The sequence below is a fragment of the Tamandua tetradactyla genome, chromosome 7 (assembly GCF_023851605.1).
Source record: "Tamandua tetradactyla isolate mTamTet1 chromosome 7, mTamTet1.pri, whole genome shotgun sequence".
In the NCBI taxonomy this organism is placed as follows: domain Eukaryota; kingdom Metazoa; phylum Chordata; class Mammalia; order Pilosa; family Myrmecophagidae; genus Tamandua; species Tamandua tetradactyla.
The window spans coordinates 103,392,579-103,414,383 of record NC_135333.1 but is presented as its reverse complement, the minus strand read 5'-3'; the positions used below and the strand labels follow the sequence as shown (position 1 = coordinate 103,414,383).

The 21,805-nt window shown below is 33.9% G+C and overlaps 1 protein-coding gene across 3 annotated transcripts in view; it reads left to right on the top strand.

Annotated features, from left to right (window-relative positions):
* PUS7L (pseudouridine synthase 7 like) overlaps positions 1-16,578 on the top strand; it is a 31,153-nt gene extending 14,575 nt beyond the window's left edge. For all 3 annotated transcript variants that reach the window (XM_077170622.1, XM_077170621.1, XM_077170620.1), the window contains exons 5-9: positions 880-978; positions 3,533-3,614; positions 8,229-8,509; positions 15,230-15,283; positions 16,249-16,578. In XM_077170622.1, the coding sequence (XP_077026737.1) occupies positions 880-978; positions 3,533-3,614; positions 8,229-8,509; positions 15,230-15,283; positions 16,249-16,572 (840 nt within the window). In that variant the 3' untranslated portion in view covers positions 16,573-16,578. The remainder of the gene's footprint in view (positions 1-879; positions 979-3,532; positions 3,615-8,228; positions 8,510-15,229; positions 15,284-16,248) is intronic.
* Positions 16,579-21,805: the final 5,227 nt, after the last annotated feature.

The following is a 21,805-nucleotide window of genomic DNA, read 5'->3' as shown; positions in this document are numbered from 1 at the left end:
GCTAAATAACTTATTGTTGTTTTAAGTCACTCCATTTTGGGTGGTTTGTTATGCAGCAATAGATAAATTGGAACAGATTTTGTTACCTGAAAATGGTATGTTGTTTCAAAAACCTGAAATATGCACATTTGGCTTTGGATGAGGCAACGGACAGGACCAGAAGGGCTTTGAAAAAAGTTAATGAAAGTTTGAAGTGGCTCAAGGAGAGTGTTAGTGAAAACCCAAAGGACTTTGAGGAGAATTTTGGCATAGGCGCGTGGGCTTTGAAGAGGCTGTCATTAAGGGCTTAAAGAAAAGAAAGGAGAATGTTACTAAAACTGGAGAAAAGATGTTCATTTTTGTGGCACAAAGTTTGGCAACACTATCACCTGAAGTAATGTGGAAAACAGGAAATGGGCATAATAAACTTGATGATCTGGCTATAGAAGGTGTTACCTGAGACATCTCACTATTTTTGATAAAATGAGATAGGGAAGAGATGTACTGACGAACTGACTGTTATATATAAAGGTGCCAGGCTTGCTGGGTTTGAAAATAAATCTTTCTCATTCCCTGCATCTCCAGCGATCATAAGATACACAAAATAAGCAAGGACTTCACGGCCTTAATCAAATTCTGGTTAGAGGGGAATCAACTTTCCATATTACATGGAATTTTTCCTGGGTTTAGTATTAAAATTCCTGCATCTCCAGTAAATCCTCAGAAAGGTGAATGACACCTTTTTTCATCCCTCTTCACTCATTTGTTTTCTAGTTTTTATTCGGTATTGCTGATGGCAGGATTCTTTTATTAAATAAGAAAAGAAAGCGCTGATTGCCTATGTTGATACCATAATTGTATTTATGTACTTTTGATTAATTTGTTATTTTGTGTTCATAGGATAAAGGTTTTGTGAATTACTATGGACCGCAGAGATTTGGGAAGGGAAGGAAAATTCACACAGACCAAATTGGATTGGCTTTGCTGAAGAGTGAAATGGTAAGGATTTTTAAAAATGTGATCTTATCAATTGTACTTATTATCTGTTTCATGGATGGAAGCAAACACCTTGCTTTTCCTACCCCAGCATATAAATGCATGTATACACACAAACACACATATATGCACAACAAATATTATGTCACTGAGGATTTATTGAACAGTTACTATATTCTTGATACCATATAATGAGGAAGCAAACTGTATGAAATATTCTTGTGTTTAATGCTTATTTGAAACTTGACGGAGAATTAAACAATACTCACCAAATTCTCAGTAAACAGAATAGTGGGTTTAAAGCTATGTATAATGAAATTTATACCTTGCAATTTGAGAAACCACTTATTAGATGATATAATAGATAGGAGTGACCAGGGATTAAAAGTGAGCGTAACCCAAGAGGAATAACAAAGTCAGAATCAGACAATCTGACTAGTCTCAACTAAAATGGAAAATGCAATTATTAGATCATTCTGTTACGGTGGTGTGGAGTGTACATAGTGGAAGAAGACTAAAAAACTATTAAAAAATATTTTTTATATATAATGTAAGTTTATTCATATGATAGTGTCATGTTCACTCATTTGTATTCAAGTTTGGTTTCTTGAGTGGAAGGGAAAGGAATAAGTAACAGAACTTGCGAGAAGCAATGGGCACGTCAGCGTCATTTGACCTGTAAAAAAGATAGGGAGCTACTGTTTAGTCTATATCTGGAAATTTATAGACAGTTCTAAACTTCATATTTCAAGAGGCATTTTAACAAATGGAAAATAATTGAGATGATACAGATTAGACAATTAGACTGTTAATAATCTGAGCTTTTACAAGGGTAAAAGTTCAAAAGGCTGGGTTTTAGCCTAAGCTCAGAAAGACTTTTATAACAATTGTCCAAAAGAATGGGCTTCTTCACCCACAGAACCAGAGTTTTCTGTTTCTCATAGCAGTTAAGCATAAACTAGGTGGAGTGGCCATACTTCTACCTCTTCAAACTTCAAATTCTGTCCTCGTGAGTTTTTTATCTCAAACCTGCCAGAGTATTGGTTATTTCTTGCTACATAATACAGTTACCTCAAATCTTGGAGGCTTAAAACAACAAACATTTATTATTTTACACAATTTCTGAGGGTTAGGAATCTGGAAGCAGCTTAACTTGGTGGTTCTGGCTCAGGGTCTCTCATGAGATAATAGTCACACTGTTGGCTGGGGCCACGGTGGGGGCTATTTCCAAGTAGCCTCCAGGTATAACCGTGTGGCTGCTGGCCGGAGCCTTCAGTGTCATGCCGCAGAGCCACTCAACAGCATGGCTTCCAGCAGAGTGAGGAGTCCAGAGTTCAAAGAAGTGAAAGAGAAAAACAGAAACCACAGTCTTTTATGACCTAATCTCAGAGGTAACATACCTTTACTTCAGGTATATTATACTGGTTACACAGACCAACTCTGATAAAATGTGGGGTGGGGTGGGGGGTACTGCACCAGGGAATGAGTATCAGGAGGCAGGGGTCATTGATGGTCATCTTTAAGGATGGTTTCCATAGGTGGAGAGCCAAGCTCCCTTTCCTTTACTTAAAGCATCAGTCCCCAGCCTTTGCATTCTTTGTGTCTCAATTTGACATTCTTTGTGTCTCATTCTCATCCCACTACCCTAGACAAAATGAATTTTGCTTATGTTGTGATCCCACAGCATCCTGGACTTCCCATTTTAAGCTGTATTACATTTTATTGTTACTGCTTGTTTAATTTTTTTCCACTAGACAGTAAATTTGGTTAGGACAGGGCCCATGTTTCTCTTGCTTACCTGTCTATCACTAGCACATGTTGCTTAGCATGTGGGAGCTGCTTAACAATGTTTATTTGACTGAATTATCTTCTTAAACAAACATTTATTTGAATGAATGAATATTGTAAGAGAAGATTGAGTGGGATATTGGATTGAATGACCTATTTTAAGATCCTTTTCTACTCTAAGACACATACTTAGAATTGAATTCCTAGTGCTAGTGAGAGTGATAAAATATAGGACCTAGGTAGACAGCATTAAAAAAAAAAAGGAACATCTTTTAATGTATTTAGGGTTCAGAAGAAAATATTAAACAACAATCTTTTTTTTTAATGATGTTGACAATTAGTTTTGACATCAAAGAATTCAGGAAGTTGTGAACATGAAAGAAATTTAATGGCTTGACATTCCCCTGTGCTTGTTTTCTCCCCTTTTCTTGTATGTATTGTTCAAGTAATATATGTATATATATATCATTACTTTATACTTGTGTTCATAGTTCAATGATATAGGTAATTAATGATAGAAGTAGAACTACAAAGTGACAGGATGTGGGTGTACATTTTTGGTCCATAATACTTTAATTCTATAAACAAAGTTAACTTGTACAAAAGTTTTATTTCTAAATTTAACATGCACTTTAATTTTTGAAAGTTTAAAAACAGAATTGCCACATCAAATGTCATTGTTAAATGCGTTCTTTTAAAATCCCAGTTTGCATTTCTAAAAAGAAATTTGTCATTTTCATTAACATGTCTGTTTGTTTGATTTTTAAAGATGAGGGCTGTAAAATTATTTCTTACACCAGAAGACTTGGATGATCCTGTAAATAGAGCAAAGAAATATTTTCTTCAAACTGGTATTTAAAGATTTCTTTTCCTCATACTAGCCATGTAGATATATAATATAAATGTTGTGTCAGCAGGAGGATGTCCATTGTAACATAAATATGATAAATATATTGTAAGAGGTTGTACATTTAATAATTTTATTACTTATTTAAGGTACTTCAAAAGTCTTGGGGTGGTACAATGGTGGCTCAGTGGCAGAATTCTTGCCTGCCATGCCGGGGTCCCGGGTTTGATTCCCGGAGCCTGTCTCTGCCAAAAATAAAAATAAAAAGTCCCAGATCTCAGGACTTTTGCCCCATCTAATTCTAACTCAAGTGATTTGTGCCATACGGAAATAGCTTAGAGATAGGGATAAGGAAAGATATAGTTTGCTTTTCTTGGCCTAAATCCTCTGAGGAGATGGAAGTTCCAGATTCTGAACTGGTACTAATGGCAGTCTAATTTACTACAACTAGATGAGACTTAAAAATAAACTAAAATTTAATTGGTAATATTTAATACTTTGTGCATTGTTTTCTATCTAGTTGCCACTTAGTCCTTATTGGTGATGTTTAATACGTTGTGCATTGTTTTCTATCTAGTTGCCAGTTAGTCCTGACTGTCAATTTTGAAAACTTTACATCAATATAATGTTATATTTGCAGAATGCTTAATAGAGGACACTACAGAAAAGTGGTTATGAATGTAGGTTTGAGTCAACTGTCTGTGATTAACTCTCAGCCTTACTGCTTCCAACTGAAGAGTCTTGTGCAAGTGATTTAACCTCATGGTATTAGTTTTGTCATCTATAAATTAGGGCTAACAATGATCCCTGAAAGTCTGTTATGATATTTAAATAATATACTAATATAGTGTTCTTAATATAATGCCTAGCACATAGTAAGTATTGGATAGGGATTATTTGTGTTTAATTAATTGTAATGGCAATCTACCACTCTAGGTTCATTTGAGACATCCAAATATCTAATTTACATATGTGTATATAATGAAATCCACCTACATTGAAATAAAGGGTATCTTGTTCACACACCATACAATCCATCCAAAGTATACAATACATGGCTCACAATGTATTAACAGAGTTGTGTATTCACACAGTTAATTTTAGAACATTTTCATTACTCCAAAAAGAAAAACCCCACACCCCTTAATCCCCTTATTATTGACACTTAGCATTGGTATGGAACCTTTGTAACAATACAAAAATACTACTAACTATAGTCCATACTTTGCATTAGGTGTATTTTTTCACACATTCCACCCCATTGTTAACACCTTGTAATAGTGATGTACATTCGTTCTAGTCATAAAGAACATTCTTATATTTGTACTAGTTACCATAGTCATTGTCCACAGCAAGGTTCATTATGTTATACAGTCCCGTGTTTTATCCTCAAACTTTCCTTCTAGTGGCATACACAACACTAAAACTTCCCCTTTCAACCAGTTACGCACATAATTCAGCACTGTTAATTACGGTCACAATAACATGCTACCATCACTGCTGTCCATCTCTAAATGTTTACAATCAATGTAATTAAAAATTCTGCACAAATTAAACATAACCTCCCCATTCTCTACCCTCATTCTTTCTCCTGGTAATCTATATTTTGATTTTAACTCTATGAGTTCACTTATTATAATTAGATCATATTAGTGGGATCGTACGATATTTACCCTTTTATGTCTGGCTTATTTCACTCAACATAATATCCTGAAGATTCATCCATGTTGTCACATGCAGCATGACTTCATTCCTAATAACAGCAGAATAATATTCCATTATATGTATATACTACATTTTGTTTATCCATTCATCAGTTGATGGACATTTGGGTGGTTTCCATCTTTTAGGAAATTGTGCATAATGCTGCTATGAACATTGGTGTGCAAATGTGTTTGCATCCCCACTTCAGTTCTTCTGGATATATATATATATATATAATCTGTTTTGTTTTTATTCTGTACATATATATATATATATATATATATATATATATATATATATATATGCCTAGTAGCAGAATTGCCAGATCATATTGCAATTCTTTATTTAGCTTCCTTAAGAACAGCCAAACTGTCTTGTACAGCAGCTGCACCATTTTACGTTCAGCATTGGATGAATGTTCTTATTTCTCCACATACTCTCTAACACTTAACAGTTTTCTGTCTTTTTAATAGGGGCCATTCTAGTAGATGTGAAATGATATCTCATTGTGTTTTGTTTTGGTTTTTTTCTCATTGTCGTTTTCATTTGCATTTCCCTAACAGCTAGTGATATTGAACATCTTTTTGGTGCTTTTTAGCCATTTGTATATCTTCTTTGGAAAAATGTCTACTCAAGTGTTTTACCCATTTTTAAATTGAGTTGTCTTTTTATTGTTGTTGTAGGATTTCTTTATATGTTCTGGATATTAAACTCTTATCAGATATGTGGTTTCCAAATATTTTCTCCCCTGGAATAGGCTGCCTTTATGCTTTCTTGACAAAGTCAATCTTTTAATTGGGGATTTAATCCAGTAACATTCAAATATATCGTTGTATAAGCAATAGTTACTTCAATCATTTTATTCTTTGGTTTTTATATCGTATCTTAATTTTGTCTTTCTTTTTACCCTTTTAGTTACTACTGGTAATCTTCATTTCTACACTTTCCTCCAGCTGTCTCTCTCGCCTGTCTTTTCTTTTCAGCCTACAGAACTCACTTTTGTATTTCTTATAGAGTAGGTCTCTTGTTGACAAACTCTCAGTTTCTCTTTATCTCTGAATATCTTAAGCTCTCCCTCATTTTTGAAGGACATTTTTTCTGGATAAAGAATTTTGGACTGGCGATTTTTTCTCTTTCTGTATCTTAAACATATACCACTGCCTTCTCACCAACATGGTTTCTGATGAGAATTCTGCACTTATCCTTATTGTGTTTCACTTGGTTGTGACAAATTGCTTTTCTCTTGCTCCTTTCAGGATTCTCTCCTTAACTTTGGCATTTCACATTCTGATTAGCTTTATTAGGATTTTTTATTTTTGGAGTGTGTTGTGTTTGCTGAACATCATATTTCTGTCCTTCTTAAAAGTTGGGAAATTTTCAGCCATTGTTTCCTTAGATACTCTTTCTGTCCCTTTTGCCTTCTTTTCTCCTTCAGGTATACCCATGATGTGTATGTCTGTGCACTTTTTGCTATCATTCAAATCCCTAAGACCCTGCTCATTTTTTCCCATTCTTTTCTCTATCTCTTCTTTTGTCTTTAAAATTTTAACTTGCCCTATCTTCTAGTTTGTTGATTCTTTTTTCTGCCTGCTCAAATTTACTGTTATTGCCTCTAGTGTGATTTAATCTCTTCTGTTGTGTCTTTCATTCTCATCATTTCTGTTATGTTTCTTTTTTATATTGTTAAATTCTTCCTTGTGCTCACCCAGTGTCTTCTTAACATCCTTTATCTCAGTGGCCATATTTTCCTTCATCTCCTTGAATTGGTTTAGAAGAAGTGTTTGAACGTCTTTGATTAGTTGTTCCAAATTCAGTGTGTCCTCTGAAGTTTTAATTTGTTCTTTTTCAGGGCCGTATCTTTCTGTTTCTTAGTATGGCTTATAATTTTTTGCCAATGCCCAGGCATCTGATTATCTTAATGAGTTTACTCTTTAGGTCAGTTTCTCTCTTGCCTAAGGTTTTTTTTGTTGATTGACTTTGTACTAAGGTACTTTAACACTTGCTTCAACTTATTATAGGCCTTTAGAATAGCTCATGTTTAACTGATCAGATTTTTGTACCTCTTACTCATCTGATTCTTTCCCTCGATATGTGGTACAATTTTTAAGATTGTACTATTTGTGCAATTGTTTCACCCCTATTCCTTCTCCAGGAATATTAATCTGTTCCTTTTGTTTTTTATTTGTCTCTATAGTTTTTTTTATGCCAATTCTAAGGCCTTACCTGAATCAACATCTTTGTAGTGGAATCCAGTAATCTGCATTATAAAAAGCATCCTAGGGGTGCACAGGTGGTTCTGTGGTAGAATGCTTGCCTTCCATGCAGGAGACCTGGGTTCGATTCCCAGACCATGCACCCCCTCCCCCTCAAAAATAATTTGAAAGGATCCCAGTCATAAATCCTAATAGTACACTTGAAGGATCCAGATCTCAACTCTTTCTTATTCAAAAAATTCTGTTTATAAATGAACATAATGGCTCTTTAAAAGTCTTTGGTACTTACAATCTCAGCAATTTATTTAATCCTTTTTTTTCCTGAAAGTCATCTGCATAAATGCAATTTAGCTTATCTCTATTGCAGAGGAAGAAACACTGGCAAACCATTGCTAATGTACTTTTTAAAAAAATATTTTTATTGACAAATTTTCACATGCTAATGTACTTTTATCTTTTTTTCTTTTAAAGCAGAGAAAGTAAAAGGAAGGCCATAAGCTTAATGATCTCTATTATTTAATAAAAACAAAAACACTTCAGGTGTAAGTAGGTTTAACAAATAATTGGTGCTAAGCATCATCTTTATGTTCGTGCTTATGCCACAGCACAGTTGAACTCTCATTTAGAGAGTTATAAACAGCAAAGATGTTTATAACTGTTCTTTAAATCAAAATGACTAACTGATTTCCTTTTTATTTCAGAGGATGCTAAAGTCACACTTTCAATGATGCCTGAATTCAAAGCCCGAGAAAAAGCATTGTTGGAGTCATTGCATCGCTTTGGCATGACAGAGGAAGGCTGTGTCCAGGCCTGGTTCTCATTTCCCCATTCTATGCGCATCTTCTATGTTCATGCATATAGCAGCAAAATTTGGAATGAGGCAGTGTCTTATAGGCTTTCAACCTATGGATCCAGAGTCGTGGAGGGTGATTTGGTCTGTTTGGATGAAGATATTAATGATGAGCATTTCTCAAATAGTAAAGTAAGTATCACTCCATCGAAGTTTTCCAAAAGTAGTTACCATACCAAAGATACTAGTTTCCAGGAGTCCTTTTTTTTTTTTTTAGTAGATTAATCATGCATAAAATACAGGATTCCTATATACCACCCTATTATTTACATCCTGCATTAGTGTGGGATGTTTGTTGCAAATGATGAAAACACCTTTTTATAGTTGTACTACTAACTATATAGTCCTTGGTTTAATTTAGGGATCACTGTGTTGTGCAATTCCATGGTTTTGTTTTTAAATTCTAGTAATATATACACAACCTAAAATTTCCCCTTTGAACCACATTCAAATATATAACTCAATCCTATTAATTACATTCACAATGTTGTCCTACCATCACCACCATCCATTATCAAAACTTTTCCATTGTCCCAAATAGAAATTCGGCACTTATTTTAGAAACAATTTAAAACTAAAGATATGCTTCACGTTTTACTTATATTTGCTGATCTCCTGCTTCTACCCTGCTGTTAGCTGGGGTTCAATATATGTCAGCAATTGGAAAAATAAAAAATCAGCGAGTGATGTGAAATGACTACCACAAAGGAAATAAAGCTTTCTTCAAAGAACTTTTTAATTTTAATCATACAAATAATGCACCGAAATGTCTCCTTTAAAAATTTCAAAATATTGTAGATGAGGTTGCTGTCCTCACCACCAATCTGTTGTAATTTCCTCCTCTGCTTCCAGAGAACCTGCCTTTGCTGTTTGGCGTGTGTCCATCTAGACCTTTTAAATATTCATGGAAAGGATATTTCATGTGTTTCTTTTATATAAATGTGATTTCATAATTTCCTTTTTCCCTCTCAACAATATCTTGGAGACCTATCCATATTATAATATACAGATCTACTTGTATTTTTAACTCTTGTGTAGCTTTGAAAATGATTTTGTTTTGTTTTGTTTTTTGCACGGGCAGGCACTGGGAATCAAACCTGGGTCTCCGGCATGGTAGGAGAGAACTCTGCCTGCTGAGCCACCATGGCCCGCCCTCTTGTGTAGCTTTTGATATTATAAGAATATCAAGTTTTATTGAGCCAATATCTTCTTTTCTTTCTTCTTGGATGGACTTTTAATATTTATAGGGCTTAGAGTACATAGGAGAAAATTGAGGAAAAGTATCTGGCCTTTCCCCTTTTCCCTTTTCCCTGACATCTTGAGTCTAGATACTTAAAAGAACATTTTGGAATAGATAAGAAGAATAGTTATTATGTAGTATACGTTAATGATTAGAATGAAGAAAACTGCCTAACATAAGAGCAAATATTTGGATTCTCTGGTTCTTAATGACATTATCTTCATAGAAATGAAAAGAGAGTTTTCATTATTCACTTAATGTATGTATAAGAATGCTTTTGAATTTATTGGTATATTATATTCCAAAAAAAGAGAAGTTTGATCCATTTCTTCCCTCTCCATCTAGTATTTTTATCTTTGTGTGTTTGGACTAAATGAAACTGGATTCTGTAAATCATACAATGCAATGCATTTTATAATCTTTAATATTTTAATTATGAAATACTTTAAAACTTACAGAAATAGAAAAAATAATATAATACAAACCCCATATAGAAAATTTCAACATACACCCTACCCCCACCAGATACCCAGATCCACCAATTTTAACATTTTGCCACATTTTTCATTTTTTTCTCTCTCTTTCTACCTGCCAACCTACCTAAAAAAATCCATTTTCTGAACACTTGAGTATAGCTTGTATGCATCATGCTCCTTGAACACTTAATACTACGATGTATGTTTCCTAAAAGCAAGGATGTTTACTTATGTAACCATCTTAAATGCAGTTGTCAAGTTCAAGAAATGTAGCATTGATATAAAGCTTACACTCTATATTCCAATTTTTCCATGTGCTAAAAATGTTGTTTTGGGCCTTTTCTACTCCACTCTTAGATCCTGTCCAGGATCATGTTGCCATTACTTATAATTGTGTCTTTAGTTGCTCATTCTCTTTTTTTAATTTTGGAAATATATATACAATATAAACTTTCCCATTTCACCCACTCCCAAACATACCATTCATTGAGATTAATCACATTGACAGTGATGGGGTACCCTCACCACATCCCATTACTAAAACTTTCTCATTTCCCCAAGCAGCAACCCTATATCCATTATGCATTAACTCCTTTTTCCTCCTGCCCCTTATCACATCCCTGGCAAACTGTACTCTAATTTCTATCTTTATGAGTGTGTATATTCTCTGATATTTTCTTTATAGAAACCATGGAGCTTAAATTTAACATCCTAAATCTGTAGCACTTTCATCTGCTTAGATGCCAACTTAACTTCAATGGTATATACAGTGTACACACTATATTCCTATACCTCTCCATCCCCTACCTTTATGTAGTTCTGGTAACAGATTTTTTAGTCTTTACATTTTATGCCTTTGTCTTTTAGATCCTGTAGGAATTTAAAGTAAATTTACAAGCCAATAATACTGGTAATTATATTTACCCATGTCATTACCCTTACCAGAGATCCTTATTTCTTCATGCAGCTTCTATCTATTGTCTATTGTCCTTTCCTTTCAACCTGCAAAACTCCAGCATCTCTTGTGGGGCTAACCTAGTGGTGATGAAGTCTCACAGCTTTTTTTTTTTTTTTTTAACTGGGAAGGCCTTAAACCTTCCTTCATTTTTTAAAGATGATTTTACCGGATATAGAATTCTTGGTTGGTAACTTTTTGTCTTCAGCGCTTTAAATATGTCATTCCACTACCTTCTTGCCTCCATGGTCTCTGCTGAGAAATTGGCACTTCAATTTATTGAGGCTCCTTTGTATGCAACACAGTGTTTCTGTCTTACAGCTTTCAGAATTCTCTATCTTTGGCATTTGACAATTTGATTGTAATATATGTTGTGGGACTATTTGGTTTTATCCTGTTAAGAGTTCATGAGTATCTTAGATGTGTATATTCATATCTTTCATTAAATTTGGAAAGTTTTCACCCATTATTTCTTTGAATATTCTCTTTGTCTCTTTCTTTCTTCTCTTCTAATAATCTCACAGGCATATATTGGAATGCCTGATAGTGTCCAACAGCTTCTTAAAACTCTCTTCACTTTTCATCATTCTTCTTTCTGATCCTCAGACTAGATGATATCAATTATTTTATTCCAGAGTTCTCTGATTCTTTCTTCTGCTAACTCCAATCTGCATTGAACCCCTCTAAGGAATTTTTAATTCCTGTTACTGTGATCTTTAGCTCTGTTTTGTTGTTTTTACTGACTTCCATCTCTCAATTGATATTCTGTTTGGTTTCCTATATCATTTTCCTGATTTTGCTTTAGCGCTTTGAAAATATTTAGGACTGTTTTTTAAAAATGTCTTTATGTGGTATTTCCCAGGTCTGGTCCTCCTCACTGATGATTTCTAAGGCTTTAATTTCTCCCTTGTCTTGACCATAACTTCCTATTTCTTTGTATGTTTTGGAGTCTTTGTTGAAACCTAGACATTTTGGTATTTTAATGTGTTAATGCTGGAATTTAAACTCTAACGCATTTGTTCTTTAAGCTTGTATTCAGCTTGTGTCTCATGACAGAGCTTTCTATGAATGCCAGAAACTAACAATAACAAAAAACATTAAAAAAAAAAAAAAAAAAGGAAAACGAAAACCCTTTCCCAGTTTTGCTGTTTCACCTGTGTGGTATTCATCTTCAGAACTTTTCTATACAGTGAGTTCAGAGAATAGCTCAAGGCCAAAGTGTGGGGGCCATCCTGAGCCTTTCCGTGCATGCATCTTTTGTTGGACATGTGCCTTTGGTCCTAGGAATTTCCCTATTTATACAGTTCTGAATTTCCTCTCTTCTCTAGGAAACAGTTTCCTCACAATCCCAATACTGCACTTTATGCCCTACAACCAGCAATCCCTTGTCCCAGGCAGCACAACTTGACTGCTCTGCCATAGAGTAGGAGAGCTCTTTGAGCTGACTTCTACACATAGAGCAAATTGTGGGATGGTGAGTCCCTCTGACCACCACCAGACAGATTGCACTGGACATACATACTCCTAGTAGGTGCATGTGGGTTATTCTCTCCCTCCAGAACTGGGACCAGGGATTTGTACGTGGGAAGAAGAGCTCCTACTACTTCTAAATAGCCTTTTAAGTCAGTCTCGCAAATAAGTGTTAAAAATGAGAAAGTGAAAGGATTTAAGTGGTAAGTTATAACATCATAAAATACTTGATTTTATAGCAGAAAATGATTTTAGAAACTCTCTTTTCTCCTCTGCTGGAGACATCAAGGAGCATAGAAGAGGTATCAGCATCTAGTGATAGAACATGTCCCAGTTTTTTAAAAATGTGTAAATAGAGTTCTAGGTGTATTAATTAAATTTCTTTTGGTTTCAAATAATAGAAACTATTATCTCCATCTCAAACTAACTAAGGAAAGACAAACAAGATTTTATTATCCCACATAACTGAAAGTTCGTGATTGATTCAGGCATAGATGTAGCCAGGTGCTTAAACAATGTTCTGAATAATTTATCTTCTTTTCTTCCGCTTTAAACCCCTGCTTTCCTCTGTCTTAGGTTCATTCTAAGTCTGGCTTATTCCTTCCATGACATGATGGCTATTAATAGGTCTAGACTTATTTCTCACAAACTTTGGAGGAAAGAGAGCTTTTTCTTTCTCAACAGTTTCAACAGAAGCCAAGGAATTGATGTCTGTGCTTTTGAATGGCCTGGCTTGGGTCACATGACCAGACCCAAACTGTTACTGTGGACTGGAGTGGGTGATTGGTTGAGCCTACATTACTAGGATTCCCTCTAGAACCATCTCACCCAAACCGTATCTGAGAACGAGTCAGGAAAATTCCCCATGGAAAATGAGAGTGCTAATACTGGAAAAGAGGGAGTAAAGACTGAACAAGCCAAAACAATAGATATCTGCTTAACTATTTCATTAAATAGTTTATGAGTTTTAGATAAGAACGTGATCACTAATAGGCAGCATAAAATACTAAAAATGATAATCTAATTGAGATATAGACTCAAACTCTCCCAGCATCATAGGTTTTTATTTTACCTTATATGAATAGAAGAATATATATGTTAGTAATCTCCTTTTGATAAGTAATTTAAAATCATAGGTTTTTATACCTTTGAGAAAAGAGTTGTCAATATAAATATTATTACATGGGCAATATATTATCTAGTAAGTCCGTCATTTCTGATTCAGATTTTTAGAGGCTAAAAGTTAATTTCCTAAGACATAATAGTCTCTGAAATGCATGTGTCTTATAAGACTTCTTTGCCCAAAAATAACATTTACAAGGGCAATTTTGTATCAGAACTGTATCTGCTTTTGTTTTGGAGCTACAGGGAAGAGAAACTATTTTCTCCATGTCTTGCAAAGTTTCCTTTTACTAACAGTAAAAGGTATCTTTATATATTTCAAGACCAATCATTTGTATTCTCTTTACTGTTAACACTGGGGAAAAAAAATACAGGTTTAGAAACTCAAAACTTAAAATATAAAAAAGGAACTAGCCAGAAGATATTTAAGAAATGATATATGGGGCATGAAATGTGCATCTACAAATAAAAGTAGAAAACTAATCTCACTTCTTTTATTAGGAATACTGAACTAATAGGTGTGTTTTAATTCACTTGGAAACTCATAATTTTTTGTGGCTATGATGGGGAATTGTGGGTTAGACAATGAAAAAGTTGGGTGAATTTATAGTTGAGGAGCATCCATACAGCCAAAGCATGTTTGTTACATGGTATCAGCCTCCAGGGAGTTTTCTACAGACAAATCCAGGTGTTCTATCCTTGACCAGGTTTTGTTCAGTATTTTCATTAATTACTTACATGCTTATGAATTTGTAAAGGACAAAAAGCTGGAAGTGATGGTGCACAAGATCATAATTCCAAGTATTTTGTGGTCCTAGTCAAACCACATCTGGAGTTTTACATCCAATTCTGAGTCTGACAGTTAAAACGTAAGTTGCCAACTAACTCACAAATACAAAATGAAAACCAGCAAAAAAGAGAAGGACATTATTAATTGGAGAAAGGAGAATTTAAGGGAAAGCAAACAGGCAGAAGGTATCTAGGCACATATTATATCACGAATGCATTAGGGAAATGAGAACATTATATGCTAGTCCTAGTGGAAAGAGGATCGTTTCCTTTATTCTTGAACTTTATGTGGAAGAGAAATTAGAATTATTGTGTGATATCCAAGAGCAATATTTCTCAAAATCTGTCATGCATCTTTTTTTTTTTCCTTTTACATGACACCTACCAATATTCTATGGAACGTTTTGAGAAACACCATTTATGCTAGAGGATTATGATGTCTGTTAGGGGGAAGGGCTGGTTTCACAGAAACAGATTTTTGACTCATAATAAAAAACAACTTTGTAATTTAGAAAAAGATTGTTGTTGGTGGTGAAAGTATTAGGTGAAAGTATTGCCTCAGGATTTTGAGTTGCTCACCAATTTCTCTGCATTCCAACATCAGTCATCAACAGTTTACAGTAGGAAGAATAATTTCCAATTTTCATCCAGACCACTCTTGCAGAAGCAAATTGTGAAAAGATCTTGTTTGCATTTATTTATAGTCAGCATAGGAATTGGATTATTTATAACAGAGTTAGGGAAAACTGATAGAAATTGGAACACTTGGAGATCACCTATATTTTCATTTTAAAAAACAGATTCATCTGGTAACTGAAGAAGAGGAATCAGCTAATACATATGCAATACATCAGGTAAATGTGCTTAAAAATTAGTTTCACTTAGATCTAAATGTAGATATTTGCCCTCAAAAGAGAAAATGTTGATCCCCACCACCACCATACCCACCCTCCCCACCACTTTTTTTCTTTTTACCGTTTTTAAAAATTAACTAATAGGACAATTCCACCTGTCCCCCAGATTTCCCCTTACCCCTTTATAGTTAGCTGCTATTCCCAGCTCCTGGCAACCACTAATCTATTTTATGTCCCTATAGTTTTAGCCTTTGAAAGAACGCCATATAATGGGATCATATAGTGTGTAACCTTTTGTATCTGGCTTCTTTCACTTAGTGTCCACGTTTTATATATTTGAGTTTTTACCTTGTTCCTTTTTCTGACTGCTTTTTGGTACCAGCCAAGAGAAGATGTCTAGAAATCAGCAGGAGAGGAGAACCCCACAAACTTCAGTATTTACTCACAAGCAGCTGAGAAAATAAGTATATTTGCTGCTACTTGTTTGCTCTCATTTTGAAATAAGAATTTAAAATTGCCAACCAAAATACCAGTTATATAATTGAGATACAAGTTAGGATTTTCACAAAGAATGTTTATAGTCTTTGTGTTACAAAGAAAAAATATGCTTTTAGTATAGTATCTTGCATGGAGAGTAACTCTTTGTTGTCTAATTAAATGTATATAAACTACTTGTTCTATTTCCTATATATGAGCAGTATTTGTCTACTAAAATCTGATTTGATTATATAATCTTGGTTAATTTGAGCATTCTTGTTGATTTTAGTTCACACCTTTTCTTTGTCTGGCAGCATTAAATATATCCCACATAGTGTATTCAATCGCATATTTTGATTCTAATGTTTAGACCCTGATGCCGTTTTTATAGGTCTAGGTCCCAGTCATAAAAGTAAATGGAAAATATGACCATATATCTTTCTCAAAACTGTTTTGTGTATATTTTTATTTTTCCCTTTCTTTCCTAGGTGGTTCTTCCAGTACTGGGATACAATATTCAGTACCCAAAGAACAAAGTAGGGCAGTGGTACCATGAAATACTTAAGCGAGATGGACTACAGACATGTAGGTTTAAAGTACCTACTCTGAAACTGAATGTTCCCGGATGCTATAGACAGATATTGAAATATCCCCATAATCTCTCATACCAGCTAATGGAAGAACATGATATTGATGTCGAAATGGAAGGTTCCCATATCAATGAAGCTCTATCTCTTTTGATCTCTTTTGATCTTGATACCTCATGTTATGCCACAGTTTGTCTGAGGGAAATAATGAAGCATGATGTTTAAAATTGATGCCCTTTACATACTTGTGTATACGTCGCTGTCTGGAGGAAAGGAAGCTAAAATTTCTTGAGCATCTACCATGTGCTAGGAACCCTGTAATTATTATCTCCTTTAATTCTCATAGCGTCCTGAGAAGTAAGAATTTGATGCTGTGATGTTCCAGAGAACATATAGCCAGTAAGTAGCAGGGTCTGAATTTAAGCTCAGATTGGTCTGACCCCAAAGCCTATATTCTATTATATCATGTTTCAGGGACCTGTATAATTCTGTGTTATAAGTTACAATCATTTTGGACCATTAGGAACATATAATATCCCAAGATAACATTTAAGAAAAAACATCTTTGAAGTAATGTTTACATCCTCTGGCTTCTTGCTTAGAATATAGATAAAATTAGGTTGCAGTGAAAGTGTATGACTGGAGAGAAAGAGAGGTGTGAAGTGTCTTGATATTGATTATTGTCATTCTTTCCTATTTTCATATTATTGATCAGAACACTACACAAGGGAAACACCTCTTTCTATTAATGGTAGCTGCCCCAGGGGTACCTCCCTTATGGGATAAATAATCTTCGATGAAGACTGAAGTCAAATTTTTCATTTAATTTCTATATCTTGAAATACATTAGCTGGCCCTTTTGACCTTTAATTTTCTCTAGCATCTAAAATACAAATTTTAGGGTCAGACAGATCTGGGTTCAGACTCTTAGCTCTGACACTTACTAATGACTGGATATGTTACTGATTCTTTTTGAGGCTCATTTGCTATCAACCTCATAGCAATAAATAATAAGATTTTTAAACTTTTATGTTGCTAGAGGAAGAAAACATTCTTCCCATTTGAAAATTTTAATCTGAGTAGGCTTAGCTGTCCCATATTATAAATGATCCTTAACCATTTTATATTGGTTTGCTTGGGGGTGGGGAGTTATTGATTGGGAAAATCTGAGTATTCTTTCATTGCTGGTGGTAGCATTATATAATGATGAAATAAAAGCAGTATAGTGTATTACATATCATTTACCTGGGACTTTTTTATATTTAAATCAGTAAAATTATTTTAGGAACATTAGCATAAGGAATTAAAATTCAAAAGAAGGAAAAAAAGCTGTATGAAATGCAAAATATACTTATTGCAGCATTTTTTATGTATGGTGCAATAAATTAGAAATAGTTTCAAAGTCTTGCATTAGATAACTCGAGTAAATTGTGAACTGTTCACTTGATAATAAAGCATGTAGTTATTAAAAATGGTGAAGATTTTATTAGTTATGTGAGAAAATGTTGGCCCCCCCCACCTACAAGAGCAGTGTATGTATGTATGTATGTATGCGTATATATATATATATGCATACATATATATATATGCATAATGAATGCTATATATACATAATGAATGCAATATATACAGTGAATGCAGCTTTTTCAAATAAGAGGCAGCATAATTACATACCAGTTACCTGGGATTTTTTATAGTTAAATCGGTAAAATCATTTTAGGGACATTAGTAGCATAATGTTAAAGTATAGATATTGGAGATAAACTTCCTAAGTTTGAACCCTAGCTCTGCCTTTATAGCACTGTGACCTTGTACAACTTAAAAAACTTTGTGTGTCTCAAATAAAACATCTATAAAATGGGGATGTTACTATTATCTACATTACAGAATTATCGTGAGGATTTGATGAGTTAATATATGTAAAGCATTAGAAACGTGCCTGACAGCTTTTGTTAATAAAAGTGTTTGCAGATGGCAATTTTTAGAAAAAAATGAAAAGTCTTATTCTGTTAAGATGGTGGGGAGTCAAGATTTTTTTAAATATTAAAAAGTTTCTTGAAAAAAAAGTTTCTTTCCAGTAATACATTTTTAACAATAAAGATATCTAAAGAATCAGAGCTTTTGGTATGATTGATTTTTAAAAAATATTTTCATGGTTTTAATGTTTATTGATAATTAAATGATACTATATTAAGTAGTAAACATTTTTAGGAAAAAATTTTTAACTTTTTTGTGACAAATCATATCCTGTAAATTAGGAAATGTTACATAAGTATTAAAAACTAGTTTTCTTATTAATGTTGAAGCGCAATTAGAAAATATGGAAGCATTACAATGTTATCAATGGTATTTTTCTTTGCCTGCAGATGGCACTATAATTCCAGATATCGTTCACACACACACACACACACACACACACACACACACACACACACTCACATTTATATGTTTAGTAAATATTCTGGCCATGTGTAAAGAAAGAATCACTAAACATCTTTCAAGTCATGATAAAAATAGATTCAGATATTGTTCATGTGGAAAATTTTTTTTTACCAGTCATATTTGCTGTATTTTTTTTCTTTTTTAACTTTAAGGACTTTAATATGCTTTGTCCAGCTGAGGGCCAGTCACTTCAGTTGTTTGCAGTTTTTCTGGGTCCTGTCAGGGGGTTGGAAGGATGATGTTTAGGTAATTTTAAAAGCCAAAGTTGCATTTCAAACTGAGCTATAGTGCCCCAGGATCAGGAAGCTAAAACAAATTAATAGGCATTTTATTGAGATAAAACACCTGGAGATTTTTTGTGAGTTAAAATAAATTGAAAGTCATGTGTAATTCTTGATCCAACTAGCATTTATTGAGTATCTATTATGCCAAGCACTTCCACTTCTCTCCCTTTAATCTACATGCACACCCTGTAGGTAGGTAGTATTTTCTCCTTTTTTGCAGATGAGAAAAATATCAGAATGATTTACTGGCATATTCAAAGTCAAACCTATAGTTTGTGGTTGAACTTAGTTATGCTCCCCAGATAGTATTGTTTTCATCTACCTAATATTTGCTTTCTGAGAACAAGTTTTCAATTAATAACTCCCAATTCTACCATTGATATTCTTGCCATTGATTAATGGGCATATTGGGGCATGTCTTGAGAGAAACAAGATTCATTTGAGGTTCTGAGACCAAAATAGAATAAATGAAATTTTTCAGGAGATCATTTTGAGGTATTTCCCAAAATATTTTATGATTTGTATGTGCAAAATCAGTAAAGATCACAGGAGGTTATTTTAGATCATACATAGCAAAATATTAAACATCATTTTAAAAGCATGGTCAGAAAGTTGCTCCTTTTCAATTCTCTTTCAATCTTCTTATCAATCATTTTGTTTAAAGCAGAGAAAGCTCTTTCGAACTAGTTTATGTATTATCAGCAATACTTGCTGATTTACCTTTTTCACAGAAAAAGCACAGGATTCAAGCTCAGAAATTCTCAGTTTTGCAGGTGATATTATCAGGTTTGAAGTAATGTTAGTAATTGGATAGTATTATATCAAATAAAATCATGAAAAGTGTACACATTCAAGATACTATGAACAAAAGAACTGATGATCACATGCCATATCTTAAAATTTCACTGACTGACTTTTAGTAAAAATTATGAAACAGAACAGTGTCTGGCACCTAGTAAATCCTCAAAACATAGTGTTATCATAGTTACTATTACATTAACATGCTCTCTGGTAAAAGTTTTTCAATTGAAAGGTTAATGACTTTACTTTGAATTCTGATGTAACTCTCTCGTAACATAAAATAAGGTAATTCAGCACACCATTAGAATTTTTTTTTTTTAGAAGGTAGAAATAGCAATTTCTGAGTCTGGCAGTTTAGCAGTTTGTTCAAATTCGGATCTTTTAAAACTATCTAGGTCAGTGTTACTCAATATTTTCCACGTGGGGACTATCATTAAGACATCAAAAAGAAAATGAAGCCCTGTATAACTAAATGCACAGGTTTCTTGCATTAATGTAAGGCTAGGAAAGAACTTGGGGTAAGATATGTGGAGCGAGGAAAATAGGATTTTAAAAGAAAGAAGCTTAGGCATTGTGCATTTTAAAAGCACCAAGATAAGCTTATATATACGTATAAGTTAAATATAAGTTTAAGACCACCAATAGCAGTTAATAATAAGTAGTTTGAAGTTTAGTGCCGTGCCTGGGCTGTAGATTTTACCTTAGAATTTCAGAAAGATTCCGAAATGTGTCTCCTAGATAACTTGGTGTCTTATTTTATTGTGTTAATCTGTTTTTTCTAAGCCTTTCTGCTTTACATATTTTTTGATAGGCCACAAAGCAAGCCAAATGTATGACATAATAATCAACATATATTTATGTAACCCTAAATTAAAGGCACTCTACAAGATACTATGGGAAAAACAAAAATAAATAATATGCCTATCTTTGGGAGAGATTAACAGTGTTATATCTTTTAAGATATAATTCTATTTGACATGTCATCTGCAAAAGAGATTATGCACTAATTGGCAAAAAAGGAAATAGGTAGCATCTTTTCATGTCACTTATGATTCTCTCACTGTATGACCAGGGATATGTTATTCGACCTCTCAGCACCCCATTCTAAATCCTTAAATGATACTTATCTTAGCAAAATATGCTTTGAACTATTCAGACTAAATGCTGCTTTCTAGAATGCTACTAGTTTAAAGAATGGGAAATGGTGTTAATGGAGTTAATCTTGTGTAATTTCAGTGTGGGTTGTCAGGAATACCTCTGAGTAAAGAAAATGGCTCTAATCTTCTTAAGCAATTCATTTTCTCAGCAACTTTGTGGCAGGAGCTAATTTACTCCACCTGTGTACATAGATCCTCTCTTATTTAAGAAAACTTGACTCATGGGATGAGGTCAGGATCGCCATTATCTAAATTCAGATATATTGGAAAATATTACAAAATATTAAACTGTTGCTTCCTTTATAATTTCCCATAATAAACACCCAACCCAACTACCAATGTAGAATTAAAGCCCCTATTATGAGAAGAAAATTTAATCATGAAGTCAAAACAGAAATTGTTTGATTGTTTTTAAAGGGAAGAGATCAAAGAGCTGATCACTTCTTAACTCAAGGTGTCGGGGCAGCAGGATGGGGTGAGTAGTGGAGGGGGGTAAGGACTCAATTCTTTCTGTTTTATTCCTAGTCACACTTTCTTGATAAGTCTTCCGTGCATTTTCTTAAGACTGGTTAAGTCAGGATTCTGAATTTTTCACCAACAATAGGGTCTTAATCTTCTCTGATTGTTGCTTCCACTGCCCACTCTGTGGTCCTAAAGGGCTAGTGTTCTTTTCTGAAAGGGAAGTTGGAGAGTCTTTCTTTAAATAACCATTATAATTCCCTTAAGTTAAAATAAAATGGAATTTCTGCATATTATTTTCAAAAGGAAAGTAAT